The sequence below is a fragment of the Jatropha curcas genome, unplaced genomic scaffold, assembly GCF_041381405.1.
Source record: "Jatropha curcas cultivar XTBG-Jc1 unplaced genomic scaffold, XTBG_Jcur_1.0 HiC_scaffold_1176_pilon, whole genome shotgun sequence".
Lineage (NCBI taxonomy): Eukaryota > Viridiplantae > Streptophyta > Magnoliopsida > Malpighiales > Euphorbiaceae > Jatropha > Jatropha curcas.
In genome coordinates this window covers 41,942-60,069 of record NW_028322615.1, presented here as the reverse complement: position 1 = coordinate 60,069, position 18,128 = coordinate 41,942, and the positions used below count along the sequence as shown (strand labels likewise).

Here is an 18,128-nt window from a genome sequence, read left to right as displayed (position 1 = left end):
TATTTCAGGATGTTAAAAGGAGAGGTAGATTGCAAGGTGTGAAGGTGGGAATGAATTGTCCGAGCATTACACACTTGCTATTTGCGGATGATTCTTTTTTCTTTTTTGAAGGTTTTTTACAGGAAGCAGAGGAGGTCAATGATATTTTGAAGAAATATGAGAGAGCATCGGGTCAGGCCATTAATTTGAACAAATCGGGTATCTTTTTTAGCCCGAATATGAGTAGAGAATTGATGACTAATATCTCTACTATTTTGAATGTTGCTGGTTCAATTGGTGGGGGTACTTATCTTGGTCTTCCGTCTCTCATTGGCAAATCGAAAAAACAGGTGTTTGGCTTCCTTCAGGACAGACTTGAAAAAAGGATTGGCAATTGGTCTAACAGATTCCTCTCTAGAGCCGGAAATGAGGTATTAATTAAGTCGATTGCGCAAGCTATTCCTTGTTACTGTATGAGTGTTTAAAATACCTCTTTCTACATGTTAAGCGATGCAAAAAAGGATGAACAAGTATTGGTGGGGGGAGAAGGAAGGAGGGCGTAGAGGGATTCATTGGTTAGCGTGGGAGAGGATGTGTTGTAGCGAAAGGGAAGGTGGTATGGGTTTTAGGGATCTTCATTGTTTTAATATGGCCATGCTAGCGAAGCAAGGGTGGCGTCTTATGACGGAGCCCGATAATCTTTCTTCTAAACTTTTCAAAGCCAAATATTTCCATAATAGGGATTTTTTGGATGCTCCTCTTGGTAGGTGTCCTAGTTATGTGTGGAGGAGTATTCATGCTGCTATTGGGGTATTAAAACAGGGGGTACGGTGGAGAGTAGGGAATGGGGAAACTATCAGTGTATTATCACATCTGTGGATGCCTCTAGATCATAGTTTTTGGGTGGAGGATAGTAGGGACTTTGTTGATCCTAATATGAAAGTGAGGGAGCTTTTTGTGGAGGGGGAATGGAGATGGGATGTGGGGAGGGTGATGACTCTTTTTAGCTTGAGAGAGTTTAGAGCTATATTAGGGATTCCTATTAGTATTAACGCTAATAGGGACCAAATTATGTGGCATTGGGATAAAAAAGGCATTTATAGAGTTAGGTCGGGGTACTACGTGGCAAGGAGGTTATTGAGGGGGAGGATGCATGAGGTAGAAGATGGATGGTGGGGTAAGATGTGGGGTTTAGATGCTTCCCCTAAAGACAAAGATTTTATGTGGAGGGCTCTAAGGAATGTGTTGCCTACGAAGGAGAGATTGAGAAGGAGAGGGGTGGAGATTGATATTGGGTGTCCTTGGTGTGGGGAGGAAGAGGATATTAATCATGCAATAGTGTTATGTAGCAAGGCTAAGGGAGTTTGGAGGCAAGGGGGGGTATGAAGTAGGTGATATAAATATTTCTTTTACTAACTTCTTTTTGCAGGTACTTGCTAATGGTGATAAACTAAAATCCCAAAAGTTTTTGGTGTATGCTAGATATATTTGGATGACCAGAAATAATGCTCTTTGGAACAATATAAGAGACACGTGCTACACTACATTCTTGAAGGCAACAGAATACATGATTAGTTGGGAATATACAAAGTTGGTGCAAAGGAGCATGGCTAGTGCATCCTCAAATACAAGTCGGTAGCGGCTTGCAATATTTCCACCCAGACGTCTTAGCAACAGTGGAGACCAATCATGGCAAGCTTTTGTGGATGGTTCTATTTTTGAGCAAGAAGACATGCAAGGCTTTGGAGCGGTGATGGAGACAGAGGAAGGCATTTTTATTCGAGCAGTTTCAGGCCACTTTGCAGGTGGTACGGACCCTTTTATTGCTGAGACTTTAGCTCTTCGTAGTTTTTTATTATTTCTCAAGCAAAATTATGTTGAGCATGGAGGTAATATTTTCATAGACTCGCAGGTTTTATTTTTTGCTTTGAGCTTCTCTATTTTATTCAGATCGGATGTGGGGAGTATTATTTATGATTGTAAGAACTTATTTTTCGAACTCCCTTTGGTTTCGTGTAGATGGATTCGTAGGCAAGCGAACTTAAAGGCTCATACCCTAGCTCGAGTTTCTATTCGCTTTGCGCATCTACGTATCTGGAATTATATTCCTCATTGTTTGTCCGAGATTTATGATAATGAATGAAAGGCTATGAGTTTTACTCTTTAAAAAAAAAAAAAATGTTGAATAGTTGGTCTTTGAAATTTAAATTTAATTTGGACTGTTCTTGTATTCTAACAAAGAATGGTCAAAGCTGACAAAACAAAAAGACAATAGTGAAAGCTGACAAGGGAGACTTCCAGTTTATTTTACAACTTCCATCTAGGGGTGTGCAAAAAGTTGACCATCAAAACCGAAAAAATCACAAGCAATCCCGAATCCAAGTCAACTAAATTGAACCGATTTGGTTTGATTTAATTTAATTTAGTTGAGTATGATTTTTTGATTTTAACTTGTTATTAGACTTATTTTGCATTGATTTTCAATTAATGAAAATGGAACTGAACTAAAGAATTTTGGTTCTTTAATTAAAATTAAAGCCAAAGCAAATCGAACTGAGCAAGTTAATTTGGTCCAGTATATCTGCTCAGCCCAATTTCCTCCTCATCATACTTCTTAAAAATAATCTATGCGGCCTAATGTATAAATGTGAACTTATACTTTCGGTAATTATCCTTATAGTACCTTAAATTTTATATGGACGCATTTTAGTAATAACTATGCCCTCGCTAAAATAAAATATAAGAGTGCAAGGTCATGATTGAATCCTTTGCAAAGTTATTTCATTTCGGGAGAGACATGATTGTTACTCAAATGTGAAAATGTGCGGTTGTAATTACACTGTGAAGTTTAAGGGGCCACAAAAAAAAACGGGCTAAAGTTGAAAGTTAAATTTATGTATTATGACTAATTCTGGATGGTACGGACTCGAACCGTATACCTTCCCGGTAAAATAGATCAAACTGATTATTATCAAAATGATTCCAACTTGAGTATGTCCATATAAACATGGGAATATCTATTATCCAAATCCAAACAAGAAATATAGAAATGATAATTAATTTTACCCTTCTAAATTTATCAACTAGAAACTTTTTATAACTGAGTTATCTGAAACATCACATTTACAAAAATTCTCTAACGTTAGAGAACAATTAGCAGAAGCTCAGAATCAGCAGCAAAAATATGCACATATTCTGCTAAAGAAATTTTTTTTCTCTGAACTTAAAGAAGGTTTAGCTAATTAGGCTACAAGTTTTGCAGATTCAACGACCATAGCAAAGTATAGAATCTGTGCTAGACAAACCAGAATAGTCATTAGATTCAGGAAATGACAAACTGCAATCTCTAGCAGCTTCTTGGCTAACTGTAATCAAACCATTAGCAAAACCATCCATTGTTCCTTGTGGTAAGATAGCATCTCCATCAAGATATTGGATTACTTGCCTCATAATAGGCCTAGCTGCTGGTATAGGCTGAACACAAAGAAGACCCAGCTTCAAAACCAATTCCATTTCTTCAACTATATAATCACCTTGTAATTTAGGATCACTTGTTTCAAGAATTACTCCTCTTCCGTAACAATCAAGAACCCAATCTACTAAAATAATCTCCCCGCCCTGTCTTTCTGCTTCTACAGGCTTCCTTCCACAAGCTACTTCAAGCATAAAAGTTCCAAAAGCAAAAACATCACTGCTTGTAGTAGCCTTTCCAGTTCTTGCAACTTCTGGAGCTAGATATCCAACAGTTCCAACTATGCAAGTTGTTTGAGGTGCCGATCCATGATCGTAAAGCTTTGCAAGTCCAAAATCTCCTAATCTTCCATTAAGATCAGCATCTAATAGAACATTGCTAGCTTTCACATCTCTGTGTATAACAACTTGTTCCCATTCTTCATGCAGATAAACAAGTGCAGATGCAACTCTGATAACTTGCAAATCCAATTTTCTTTTATTGTTATATTTGTGTTGATTTGGTGTCATTTTGTGCTTAAAAGAGTGGTTTAACTTGATTTATTGTTTTTATGCTAGGAAAAGTTGGATTTGATATGAATGAAGCAAAAAGGAGCACAATTGAAATGTTTTGGAGCAAGGAAGGAGCTGCTGGAATTTTGGAACACAAATGCAAGTTGTTAGGCTCTTAGCCTTGGGCAAGACTAAGCAGGAAATCAGACCAGCGGACTGATTGTGACATTATTGGCTGGTCACGACTTCTTCAACTAATTCCAGCACGTTTTACAGCCACAGGATGATATTAGACACAGGTTTTAGTGGGTATTTTTATTGTATTAGTGGACCCCACCTTCTAGGGGCTATTTAAGTCGAAATTAGGTCTTTTTGTGGATTATCTTCCGCCTCCCTTGGGTTGTGACGAATTTGACAGAATTTTTTGAGAGATTTCTACCGAACTTTCAATTCTTGTGAGGATGTTTTCTTCCATAGTCATGTGTGGCTAAACGTTCTGTTCAGTTAAGGCTAAACCAAGGTAGAAGTTTGATTTCGATTGTGAGATTATATTGAACTTAATTAAATTTCTTTATTCTATTGCATTTATATCCTTTCTGTGATTTATTGGGGAAATATATCCCCTAGCGAAATTCTATTGAATGATTTAACAGGGCCCGTTATGTTGTTTGGTAGAAATTTCCATAGCTATTCGGCGTAATCAAATCCGTAATTGTTTGGTTAGGTTGATGCAGTAGTAATTAATATAACTTAATTGGGTAGAACTTTCTAGGTTGTATTAAGAAAGAATATAATCAGATTTAAATGGATGCTCGTAGTTTCTGTTAATCTGGACAGGGTTCTATTAGATTTTAAAGCGGTTAACAGTTAAATCCTTCGTCGTACTTAGGATTGCTAGTTGATTAGGGGTTGTTATTAGATCGTATCTTAGCAACCTATTCCTACGGTAGAATTGGTTGGGTTGACGTTCTTTCTGGCTATAACTTGTCTGTAATATGAATTAAGGAATTAATCTTGAATCAATGATCACTCGAATCAAATTTTCGATCCGCGGTATGCCTTGGCTGAATTTTCTATCAATTGTTCAGGTTCAATTTTTAATTTTATTGCATTTATTTCTTTGATTTAATTTTAATTCGTTTAGTTCGATTATTAAATTCCCCCGTTTCAATATCTATTTTTAATTTTATTTTCAGTTTTGGTCTATTTTCGACAAAGCTAATCCCTAGGGTTCGATCCTTCTCACCATATTTACAAGTTTTATTTTGTAGGGGAGCAGGTTAATTATTTTTGGCGGATTCGACGCCCGTCAAATTTTGGCGCCGTTGCCGGGGACTAGTTAACTTTACTGTTTGTTGTCTTTTTGAATGACCAGGTCTGAAAATTTGCCAATATTATTTGATCCTGAGATAGAGAAAACAGCCCGCTCACTAAGGAGACAAGCGAAAGAGCGAAAGTGGGCCGAATCGATTTCCGGAACTGAACCGGAAAGTCCAGCAGCTGGTCACCTTGATTTTACAGCTGAAACCAAAGAAGAAAGTCTAGAGCAGGAAGAGATTCTTGCAGAAATTGACCAAGAGGAAGTTATGGCTGAAAACCGCACTGTTCGAGAGCTACAGGCTGCCCCTGTAGAGCAGCAGCCTATGTGTATTACTTACCCGGAGTTGGAAGTGCCATTTGAGCTTAAATCGGGTCTGATTCATCAACTTCCGGCTTTCCATGGAATAAAGACTGAAAACCCGCATAATCACTTGAAGGAATTCCATGGAGTTTGTTCTAGCATGAGACCGCAGGGGGTAACTGAAGAGCAAATTAAGTTGAGAGCATTCCCATTCTCTCTTAAAGATGCTGCTAAGGAGTGGTTGCTTAATCTACCTCCAGGTTCCATCACCACATGGCCTGATATGGCCCGAGCATTCTTGGACAAGTATTTTCCCGCTTCTAGGGCAGCCATCATACGAAGAGAAATTTGTGGGGTTAGACAAAAGGCTGGAGAGAGTCTTTATGACTATTGGGAGAGATTCAAGAAGTTATGTGCAGCCTGCCCGCAACATGGGATGTCTGAACAGTCCCTAATACAGTACTTTTATGAAGGGATGCTTGACATGGAAAGAAAGATGGTTGATGCAGCTAGTGGGGGAGCACTTGTTAACAAGACTCCACTCGCAGCAAGAGAAATTATTTCCACTATGGCCGCCAATTCACAACAATTTGGCCAAGTTGAAGAACCCTCCAGGAAGCTATATCAGGTATGTAATTCTTCCATTCAGTCTCAACTGAATGAACTAACCTCTATTGTTAAATCTATTGCTGCAGGGCAACCTGTGAAGAGAAGTGTGTGCGAGGTATGTTGCAGCGATCACCCAACTGACACATGTCCATCATGGTATGGTGATCAAGAGCAAGTTAACGCTATGGGAGGATATTTCGGGCAGCCCCAAAGACCGATGGGTAACACCTTCAATAGTACTTGGAAGAATCATCCTAATCTTAGCTATGGAAGCCACTACCAAAATTTCCAAGGATACCAACCAGCTAGACCACCTCCTCAACAAGCTCCTCCCCCAAAAATACCATTGGAAGATATTGTGAGGTCACTTGCCACTTCTCAACAAGAATTCCAGCAAGAAACAAGAAAGGGAATGCAGAATATGGAACAACAAATTAGTCAACTTGCATCTTCCTTGAGTAGATTGGAAACACAAGGGAAGCTTCCTTCCCAAACGGTGGTAAACCCAAGGGAAAATGCAAGTGCGATCACTTTGAGGAGTGGTAAAGAGCTAAACACAGCAGCCCCTAAAAAAGGCAGCAGCAGTTCTAAGGAAGAAGCTGAAAAGGAGGTAGAAATTCACCGAAATGGGCCTTCCGAACAGCCTGAAGTACGGCAGCCCCAAACCTTTACTGTTCAGCCTCCTTTTCCCGAGAGATTGGTTAAAACAAGGAAGGAAAGTGAAGAGAAAGACATTTTGGAGACCTTTCGCAAGGTGGAGGTGAATATTCCATTATTGGATGCTATTAAGCAAATACCGAAGTACGCAAAGTTTCTCAAGGAACTTTGTACCAACAAAAGGAAGGTAGATAGTGTTGAGAAGGTAGAGATGGGTGAAGTTTGCTCCGCCATGATTCAAAGGAAGAGACTCCCACCAAAGTGTAAAGATCGAGGTATGTTTGCTATTCCTTGTAAAATAGGCAATGTAGGGATTAAGAGATCTATGTGTGATTTAGGAGCTTCTATAAATGTCATGCCTTTATCTATCTACTCATCTTTCAAGGGTTGTCCCTTGAAAGAAACGCGTATTATTATTCAATTGGCAGACAGGTCTATAGTGTATCCCGTGGGATTGCTAGAAGATGTTTTGGTTCAGGTTGGTGATTTAATTTTTCCAGCAGATTTTTATGTACTTAATATGGAGGATGATAAATCCTCGACTGTAGCTGATTTATTGCTTGGGAGACCTTTTCTCCGCACTGCAAGGACAAAAATTGATGCTTATGAAGGCACATTATCTATGGAGTTCGATGGTGAGAAAGTCGAATTTAATGTTTATGAGGCTATGAAGTACCCTAGTGATGTGTCTAGTATTTGTTCTATTGATGCAATTGATCCTTTAGCACAAGAAATGTTTGAATTAAATGCTGTTGACGAGCTTGATTTAGTGCTTTGCAGGAATATTAATATGGACAGTATTAAAGAGATTGAGGAAACCTTCTTGGTTAATGAAAATGTACAGGAAATTGTGTGTGAGATGGAGACAAATCAGCCCCTAACAAGCAGCCACAGCCATATTGTTTTGCCTTCTCACCATGAGAAGCTTTTACCATCTGTTTTGCAGGCACCCAAGTTAGAGTTGAAACCGCTGCCCGGCCACTTAAAATATGCATTTTTGGGGAATGGAGACACACTGCCTGTTATCATCTCAAGCAAACTTAGTGAGGTTGAAGAAGAGTGCTTGGTTCAAGTTCTTAGGGAGCATAAAGAGGCCATAGGATGGACAATAGCAGATATTAAAGGGTTGAGTCCATCAACTTGTATGCACAAGATTCTTCTAGAAGAAGGAAGCAAACCCACAAGAGAAGCTCAAAGGAGGTTGAATCCACCTATGATGGAGGTGGTGAAGAAGGAAATACTGAAGTTGTTAGATGCTGGTATGATTTACCCGATTTCTGATAGCAAATGGGTAAGCCCCGTACAGGTAGTGCCTAAGAAGACAGGAATTACTGTAGTGGAGAATGCTGAAGGAGAGTTGGTTCCTACAAGAGTTCAAAATGGGTGGAGGATGTGCATAGATTACAGGAAGTTAAATGCAGCCACAAGAAAAGATCACTTCCCACTTCCATTTATTGACCAAATGTTGGAAAGATTAGCTGGTCGTTCTCATTATTGTTGTCTTGATGGTTTTTCAGGCTTCTTTCAAATACCAGTGGCACCCGAAGACCAAGAGAAGACGACTTTCACTTGCCCTTTTGGTACATTTGCTTATCGACGGATGCCGTTTGGTCTTTGCAACGCACCAGCTACATTCCAAAGGTGTATGGTTAGTATATTTTCAGATTTTGTAGAGGAGATTATTGAGGTATTTATGGATGATTTTACTATCTATGGTAATTGTTTTGATGAATGCTTAACTAACCTTACAAAAGTCTTAAAGAGGTGTATAGAATCAAACCTAGTGCTAAATTATGAAAAATGCCATTTTATGGTGGACCAAGGTTTGATTCTAGGACACATTGTTTCATCAAGAGGCATTGAGGTTGACAAAGCTAAAATTGATGTAATTAAATCCTTACCTTACCCTGCAAGTGTGCGGGAGATTCGTTCTTTCCTTGGCCATGCAGGTTTCTACAGACGCTTTATTAAGGATTTTTCAAAGATAGCTCAACCGCTTTGCAAGCTTTTGCAAAAAGATGTGCCTTTTGTGTTCAATGGGGAGTGTAGAGAAGCGTTTGATATGTTGAAGGAGAAGCTCATTTCTGCTCCAATAGTCCAACCACCGAATTGGAACTATCCTTTCGAGATTATGTGCGATGCGAGTAACTATGCTGTAGGGGCTGTTCTTGGACAGCGTATTGAGAAGAATCCTCATGTCATATACTATGCATCAAGAACGCTGGACAATGCCCAATGCAACTACTCTACCACAGAGAAAGAGCTTTTGGCGATCGTGTTTGCTTTGGAGAAGTTCAGGCCGTATTTGTTAGGAACAAAGGTGATAGTTTTCTCTGACCATGCAGCATTGAGGTATTTGTTAAAGAAGAAGGATTCCAAGCCCCGTTTGATTCGTTGGATTCTTTTGCTTCAAGAGTTTGATATAGAGATAAGAGATAAAAAGGGGTCCGAGAATCTTGTTGCTGATCACCTTAGCCGGTTGATTTTGAATGAAAAGCCATCACCATTGGACGATGATTTTCCAGATGAGCAACTCTTTAGCTTCCAAAAAGTTGTTCCATGGTATGCTGATATAGTGAATTATTTAGTTGCAGGTACTTTACCGGAAAATTTAACTAGAGCTGCAAAAGATAAAATCAAGAGAGATGCTAAGTATTTTGTTTGGGATGATCCATACTTGTGGAAGTTTTGTTCTGACCAGGTGATTAGAAGATGTGTTATGGATGTGGAAGTGCCATCCATTCTGAAATTCTGCCATTCATCAGCTTGTGGAGGTCATTTTGGTCCTCAACGAACAGCTCGCAAGATTCTGGAGTGTGGACTTTTCTGGCCATCAATGTTTAAAGACTCGTACATTTATTGCAAATCTTGCGAAAATTGCCAGAAGACAGGTAATTTGAGTCGTAGAGATCAGATGCCCCTTACCTCTATTCTTATTTGTGAGATTTTTGATGTGTGGGGTATAGATTTTATGGGGCCATTCCCATCATCATTCGGGAACAGCTATATATTGTTGGCAGTGGATTACGTGTCCAAATGGGTTGAAGCTAAGGCAACCCGGACTGATGATGCGAAGACAGTAGTGAATTTTGTCAAGAGCCATATCTTTTCTCGGTTCGGACTTCCAAGAGCAATTATAAGTGATCGAGGAACTCATTTCTGTAACAAGATTATGGAGAATCTGTTCAAAAAGTATGGTATTACGCATCGTGTCTCTACAGCCTACCACCCGCAGACAAGTGGACAAGCAGAAGTTTCGAATAGGGAAGTGAAGTCTATACTGGAAAAAACTGTGAGTCCTAATAGAAAAGATTGGAGCGTCAGGCTGGACGACGCTTTATGGGCTTATAGGACAGCGTATAAGACACCGATAGGAATGTCACCTTATCGCTTAGTTTATGGCAAACCATGTCATTTGCCTGTCGAGTTGGAGCACCGCGCATTTTGGGCTATTCAGCGCTGCAATATGCAATATGGTGAAGCTGGTGATAACCGAAAATTACAATTGCAAGAGCTTGAGGAAATTCGCAATGAAGCTTATGAAAGCTCCAGAATATACAAAGAGAAGACTAAGGCTTTCCATGATGGCATGATATCCAGGAAGAGCTTTGTAGTTGGTCAAAAAGTTCTATTATTTCATTCTAAACTCAAATTATTTCCTGGTAAGTTAAGGTCCAGATGGACTGGTCCATTTGTTGTTACTAATGTTTTTGCTCATGGTGCAGTGGAAATTCAAAGTCTAGAGACCAATAAAATTTTTAAGGTGAATGGGCATCGATTGAAGCCATTTTATGAAGGTTTTGGAGCTACTCAATCAGAGAATTTGAGGCTCGAAGAGTCTGGGGAGTACAGCTGATTAGCTCAAGAAAGTCTAGCCGGAGACGTTAAAATCAAGCGCTTACTGGGAGGCAACCCAGCATTTAGTTTTTGCCTCATTTTATTTTATTTTATTTTTTTTTCTTCTCTGAATTTTCATTATTTTTTTTTTTCTTCTTCATTTTTTTTTTTTTTTTGAAAAAAAAAAAAAAAAAAAAAATTTTCATGAAGGGTGTCGTCCCTAACCTGGGGATACTGTGTTTTTCTGGGTTCAAGAGTCTATAGCAAAGCTTCTATGGGGTTTTTAAATGGCATGGTTAAAATTGTTTTATTTTGTATTTTATTGTGTTCGTTGGGGTGAGTATAGAGAGTTTATTCATTTTAGCAAGAGGGTATATTTGACTTTTTTTTATTTTTTTATTCAGCTACTTTGTTATTATACTGAGTAAAAAATAATAATAATAATAATAATAATAACTGGTTATATTTGTGCGGCAACTGCAAAGAAAACAAAAAGAAAAAAAAAAAGAGAGAATAAGAGAACCCAAACAGGGGCAGCAGGCACAACAGGGGCAGCAGGCGCTCTTTGGACGAAATCTGCGTTGGCTGCGAGTCTTGAACGACGGCAAGAGTTCTGAAGAACGACGACAAGAATTTTGTCACTCCGATCGACGATCTAAAACCCAAACAGACTTTCTTTTCGTCCTTAGCCCAATCCTACGTCACTCTACAGCGCGACGCAAAACCCAACAGCAGCGTCTTCCTTCCTCATCTGATTCCTCTCCGTGCCAACTTCAGCAACAGGTATTAATTTACTTCCTATTAGAATAGAAATCGTGATTTAAGATAGTGTCTGTGCTCCAATTTACTGCATTGTCATTGATTTCAATTGGGTTTTTTTTTTTAGTTAATCAATTGTTGCTGAATTTGAATTAGGGAAGAACTTAGCTATATTATAGATTGTTGGCTGAAGTTATTTGAGCACATTATGATTTATGGGTTTTGTTGTTTCGCAAGTTTTTATTGGGTTTTATTGTTTAACTTTGCAATACTTGCTGAAGGGGACGTTTTTATAATTTTCTTGCTTGTTGATAATTCGAATTTTGTTTAAATTGGAGTTGGAATTGATAACTGAGTGGAGTTCGATCGCTGAATATTATGAGTTGGGTTTAATTCTAGGCTTTTATTGACTAAATTCAGTGTTCAATGCGATTTGGGATCAATTTATTGGGTTTAAAATTAGTATTTTGAATATGAGCTCTTAAAACTTAGAATCTGTTGTCATTGTTTGAACTAAGTTTGCTTGCCTGTTTTGCTATGTTGTTTTAATGCCATGTTCAGTATTGGAAATTTGATTGATAGTTGAGCAGAATTGTTTATTAAGTTGAACTGATTTTGCTTTGCTGGCTCTTTGCTTGGTTAACATCTTTGAGGTAATAGAAAGCTGAATAACATTTGCAGACTAACAACCATTTGGTTTGCATTTTGTTCTTTTGTTTTTCTTTTGGTTGTGTTTTTGTGTTTTCAGTTGCATTTCAGGATGAGCAAGAGCAATATTCTTAATGGCTAGAACAGGGCAGTTTCCTTCACAACAGGGCAGTTTCCTTCAACTTTACCTTTTATTTACATTTTAAGCCTTGAGTCCACATTGAGGACAATGTGTGGAGTAAGTGTGGGGAGGGGAATGTGACCATCTTTGCTGAAATTTTTAATTTTACTGCCATGTGTTGTTCTTAGTACTTGCTTATGTTTATGCTGCTGCCATGTGCATATTTGGTATGAAACTTGACCGGTTTTGACTGTTTTGTAAAAATGCTCCTAGAGTTTTTATTTACCACTTATCCCATGAATATTTTGAGTAAAATTTTTTATTTTTGAGCTGCATTTGGGATTACTCTGGGACTTAATTGTGTCTTTAAACATGATTTAGAATTTATAGGATATCTAGAGAGGATAACTTTGCTTTTGAAACTTGGTCTGACTATTGTGAGAGCCCTAGACGACAAGACTTAGCAAGCGAAAACCATAACTTGAAATTGACCGTCATTGCACTCGTGAATCTTGGTTTAAATTGTTTACACTTTGAATTCTCAAATCGGGTTTTCGAAACTTAGCCTCTTTTGATAAGTGTTTTTGAGAGCAATCGTTGAAAAAAAAAAAATTTTAGGATAGCTTCCGAACACTAGAACTCTCTTCTACGTTCCCTTGAGGCGAAATCCTAGGTGAGTCTCGACTTTGGAAATGATCTAGGCATTCTTTGGTCGATCTAAAAAAAAAAAAAAAAAAATTCTACGTTTTCCCACCTTGACGTTACCATCCTTCTTACCCCTTCTAGCCAACGAAGCATGCTAAATGCGTGTTTCCAAATTCTTTTCATAACCCCCAATATAACCATATAACACAAAAAGCTCTTTGCCCACCACCTTTGAACAAGGAAATACTCTTTTTAATCGTTGTTGAGCATGCATGTTTAAGTTTCAAGTTTTGGCGCGAATGCATTTTTGTTTCGTGTTTATGTTTGTGTTTTGGAATAAATAGTCATAGCGACTTATATGTAATTAGTCGTTGTGATGTCGAAAAAAAAAAAAAGGAAAAGAAAATCAGAAAAGAAATAAAAAAAAAGAAAAAAGAAAAAAAAAGAAAGGAAGAAAGAATAAATAAACAGCAGCAATAAAATAAAAAAAAAAAAAAGAAAAATAGAGGGAAAGGCTACAATGTTATGTTTTGTTTTGTGAAGTTGCATTTGTTGCCATCTAAACATTAAAGTTAATAACGTGCATTGCTCTTTGAACTTAATGTGAAAGACTTATTTTCTTGTTACTCTCTAGCCTTACATTATCCTTTTCTTTTGTAACCATTACCCTAGCCTAACCCATATAAAAGACCTGATGATCCTTAGTTGAGACTTGTCCTACATTAGTGGAGAGGGAACCGCGAGGAGAGCTTATGGTTGTTCATTATCTTGTTTTCTTGAAGCTACGAAAATGTATTTTATATGCTTTGATTATTGCTCGATAAAACATTTGTTGATTCAAGCTTCGTATGTGTGCGTGAGTGTTTTCAGAATTCTTAGTGTAACCTTTTTCGATTGAGTTCACGATGATGGGATGATTTTGACGGTTTGATATCCAATTGCGATGTTGCGTTGTTTGCGGTTTTTGCATATGTTGAATCGAGTTTCGTTGTGAAGTTGTGGTCTCCTATATAGAATAGATGTCGAATTCTAAGTCATGCTTGAGGACAAGCATGGGATAAGTGTGGGGAAATTTGATAACTTGCAAATCCAATTTTCTTTTATTGTTATATTTGTGTTGATTTGGTGTCATTTTGTGCTTAAAAGAGTGGTTTAACTTGATTTATTGTTTTTATGCTAGGAAAAGTTGGATTTGATATGAATGAAGCAAAAAGGAGCACAATTGAAATGTTTTGGAGCAAGGAAGGAGCTGCTGGAATTTTGGAACACAAATGCAAGTTGTTAGGCTCTTAGCCTTGGGCAAGACTAAGCAGGAAATCAGACCAGCGGACTGATTGTGACATTATTGGCTGGTCACGACTTCTTCAACTAATTCCAGCACGTTTTACAGCCACAGGATGATATTAGACACAGGTTTTAGTGGGTATTTTTATTGTATTAGTGGACCCCACCTTCTAGGGGCTATTTAAGTCGAAATTAGGTCTTTTTGTGGATTATCTTCCGCCTCCCTTGGGTTGTGACGAATTTGACAGAATTTTTTGAGAGATTTCTACCGAACTTTCAATTCTTGTGAGGATGTTTTCTTCCATAGTCATGTGTGGCTAAACGTTCTGTTCAGTTAAGGCTAAACCAAGGTAGAAGTTTGATTTCGATTGTGAGATTATATTGAACTTAATTAAATTTCTTTATTCTATTGCATTTATATCCTTTCTGTGATTTATTGGGAAAATATATCCCCTAGCGAAATTCTATTGAATGATTTAACAGGGCCCGTTATGTTGTTTGGTAGAAATTTCCATAGCTATTCGGCGTAATCAAATCCGTAATTGTTTGGTTAGGTTGATGCAGTAGTAATTAATATAACTTAATTGGGTAGAACTTTCTAGGTTGTATTAAGAAAGAATATAATCAGATTTAAATGGATGCTCGTAGTTTCTGTTAATCTGGACAGGGTTCTATTAGATTTTAAAGCGGTTAACAGTTAAATCCTTCGTCGTACTTAGGATTGCTAGTTGATTAGGGGTTGTTATTAGATCGTATCTTAGCAACCTATTCCTACGGTAGAATTGGTTGGGTTGACGTTCTTTCTGGCTATAACTTGTCTGTAATATGAATTAAGGAATTAATCTTGAATCAATGATCACTCGAATCAAATTTTCGATCCGCGGTATGCCTTGGCTGAATTTTCTATCAATTGTTCAGGTTCAATTTTTAATTTTATTGCATTTATTTCTTTGATTTAATTTTAATTCGTTTAGTTCGATTATTAAATTCCCCCGTTTCAATATCTATTTTTAATTTTATTTTCAGTTTTGGTCTATTTTCGACAAAGCTAATCCCTAGGGTTCGATCCTTCTCACCATATTTACAAGTTTTATTTTGTAGGGGAGCAGGTTAATTATTTTTGGCGGATTCGACGCCCGTCAAACTCCTTTTAGAATCTGATATCTCTGAATCCAATTTAGATCGGGTGTGTTTCTGCGAAATAGAAATTTGTCAAGACTTCCGTTAGGCATGTAATCATATACTAAGAGCAACTCTCCTTTTCTTCGACAGTAGCCTAAGAGTTGTACTAAGTTCCTATGCCTTAGCCTCCCCATACTAACAATTTCAGCTACAAATTCTTTCATTCCTTGTTGAGAACCATGAGATACTTTCTTGACAGCAACTTGTGTATTTGACGAAGGTAAAACTCCTTTGTAAACCCTTCCAAAACCCCCAAATCCTAGTAATTCTTTGTCTTTGAAACCTTTCGTTGCTTTATAAAGTTCTTCATAAGAAAATCTTTGAGGACCATATTGTTTTTCCCAATCTTCACGCAGTTCTTCATATTTTTTCCTCCTAACTATATAAAAAGCTCCAGTTATTAGCATCAGTAAAATAATCGCTGTTACTGATGCGATTATAATTCTTAAATTTCGTGTTTTGGTCGAATTTCTTTGAGAAGGAAGTGGGGGAAGTTTTGAGATATCAAGATTTTGAGCTTGCCCATTTTTGTTGAAGCTCCATCCAAGAATATAATGGTGGCTTGCCACTGCTCCTGTAGAAGAAGAAAACCCAATATACATAGAATCCAAGAAAATTAGAGAAAGATCAAGTTTTCTTGACAAGAGAGGCTTTTCTGGTTTCTTGATTGCTATAGGAGCTAAGGTAACATTGATTAACTTCTCTACATCATGATAATCAATCCAAACTTGCATTTCATTTCCACTAATGAGCTTCAAGTTCTTATTTTGCCTTTCTTCTTCCGAATAGTAAGCTACAAGAGCTGATGCATCTGATGTCAAGCCATTCACATCAATACCAACATGATTGTCATCTTTCTCTTGAAATTCAGTAGTAAGTAAAGTATCAAGCTCAACAGCAAAAACATGGTTTGAAGACAAGCCATTGCTTGTAGAATTAAATAGTCCGAAATATTGCGTTGCTAATGCTCCTGTGAACTGCACAGATGGAGAAATAGTGAACGCAATTCCATGGCCGCCAATATCAGGCCTCTCAGGAACAATAGCAAACGCAAAGTTAGTAGAAAATGAGAAAGATGACTGAGAACTGTTGGAGAAAGATTTACTAAAGTTGAAAGGTACTGGAAAGAAAGCACGACCAATTTGGTGGTGTGAAATGTTTGTTAGCTCTAGCAGACCATTTGAATGGACTTTTGCAGCTCCATTAAGATTTAGGTTAGCTCCATTGAAGCCATGGTAGATGAACTGGTTTTCTGGTTGAGCAAAGGCCAAAAATTTTAAGGTAACAGAGAGGCAAAATAGGATATTCAGCAATTTAACCAGTGAAATCATGTTTACAGGGGGAGAGAAAAATGTTTAACAGAAAAGCTTTTGCTGTGTGGTTTTTGCTTCTTCTTTTATGTTAATATTCTTAGTCTAAAATATCAACAAGCATCTATTTTCAAGGGAAAGCAAAGACTTTTCAGAGATAGTGGAAGGTCAAAGCAAAAGAATGCTTTAGGTAATAACAATAATAATATTACATATTAAAAGCTATTACTTGAATCTTTCATTTTTTTTTTTTTTTCAAATATTGACTATATATAACTTATAATCAAGTCATCATCTTTCAATTTTTTTTTTTTTTTTTTTTTCAAATATTGACTATATTTAAATTATAATCAAGTCATCATCTTTCAATTTGTTTTTTTTTTCAAATATTGACTATATATAACTTATAATCAAGTCATCTAATCAAGTTAAATAAGTTCATGCACGATGCTAATTAGTAATTAGGGTCAGAAACTTATTAAATGACCATTGAACACCACTGGTTAACAAAATGAAAATTTGAATACCATTGATCCTATTAGGTAGAAAAAGTTAAACATACTACAAGAAAAAAGATGGCTGCTTCTAAAATCAATGAAGAATGACAAATGTGAGAAATTTTGATGGGTGATCGAAAATGATATTTCTATATTTCTTTGTTTGATACCAAAATTCATCAACTACTTTTCTTTCACTGTCATCCAGTTTCAAGCAATACTGGCTTATCCTATGTAGTCATTTTGCCATTCTAACATGGCTATTAATAGATGATTGAAAATGATAATTTTTATTTCAGTGAAAATGATAATTTTTATTTCAGTCCAAAATTTAATTGATTCTTTCATTTTCACTAATTTTCAGGGAATATGCATATTCCTGGAGTCCTGTTTCTTTCAATTTGAACTTAATTTGCTATTACAAGAAGAAGCATGTCACCTTCGCAAATTAATGACAGGATAATGAGTTTTAATAGATGATTGAAAATGATAATTTTTATTTCAGTCCAAAATTTAATTGATTCTTTCATTTTCACCAATTTTCAGGGAATATGCATATTCCTAGAGTCCTGTTTCTTTCAATTTTAACTTAATTTGCTATTACTTTTTCTGTTTTGTATATATATATATATATATATATATATATATATATATATATATATATAATTAACGTCAAGTCAATGGGTTCCTAGAAGTCTTCCAATTGTTAGAGACAAGTTGTCCAGGCTTTATTAGAACATTATTACTCAAGTCATATATATATATATATATATAGCAAGTGGCTTAACTTCCCTGGAAACATCTACACCAGGTAACACATCCAATGGTACTAATAAAAATAAGCCATGAATCCTAAGCTGCAAATGTCAAAAACAAAGAAAAGGCAAACCTATTTGCAGGCTTGGCTGCAGGATAGGCCAGGCGTTTGGGAAATTTGGTATTTTCAAAATACGGGCCCAGTCCATTAATAGGTCTAGGACTACATGTTAGAGCTTAGGAATCTTAATTTTCAATCT

At 37.0% G+C, this 18,128-nt stretch overlaps 1 protein-coding gene, 1 non-coding gene and 1 pseudogene across 2 annotated transcripts; 1 reads left to right on the top strand and 2 right to left on the bottom strand.

Annotated features, from left to right (window-relative positions):
- Nucleotides 1–3,243: 3,243 nt before the first annotated feature.
- Nucleotides 3,244–16,636, bottom strand: LOC149491584 (L-type lectin-domain containing receptor kinase SIT2-like; annotated as a pseudogene).
- LOC149491585 (uncharacterized) lies at nucleotides 4,602–10,861 on the top strand. Its single transcript, XM_089717200.1, has one exon. It carries the CDS (start codon nucleotides 5,310–5,312, stop codon nucleotides 10,683–10,685), a length of 5,376 nt encoding a protein of 1,791 aa, XP_089573326.1. The 5' UTR covers nucleotides 4,602–5,309; the 3' UTR covers nucleotides 10,686–10,861.
- LOC119371555 (small nucleolar RNA R71) lies at nucleotides 5,895–6,001 on the bottom strand. Its single transcript, XR_005179192.1, has one exon. It is a non-coding gene; the product is annotated as a small nucleolar RNA R71 (small nucleolar RNA).
- Nucleotides 16,637–18,128: the final 1,492 nt, after the last annotated feature.

Coding starts and splice junctions, on each gene's coding strand:
- LOC149491585 (XM_089717200.1), top strand. CDS start 5,310: ATGACCAGGTCTGAAAATTTGCCAATATTATTTGATCCTGAGATAGAG.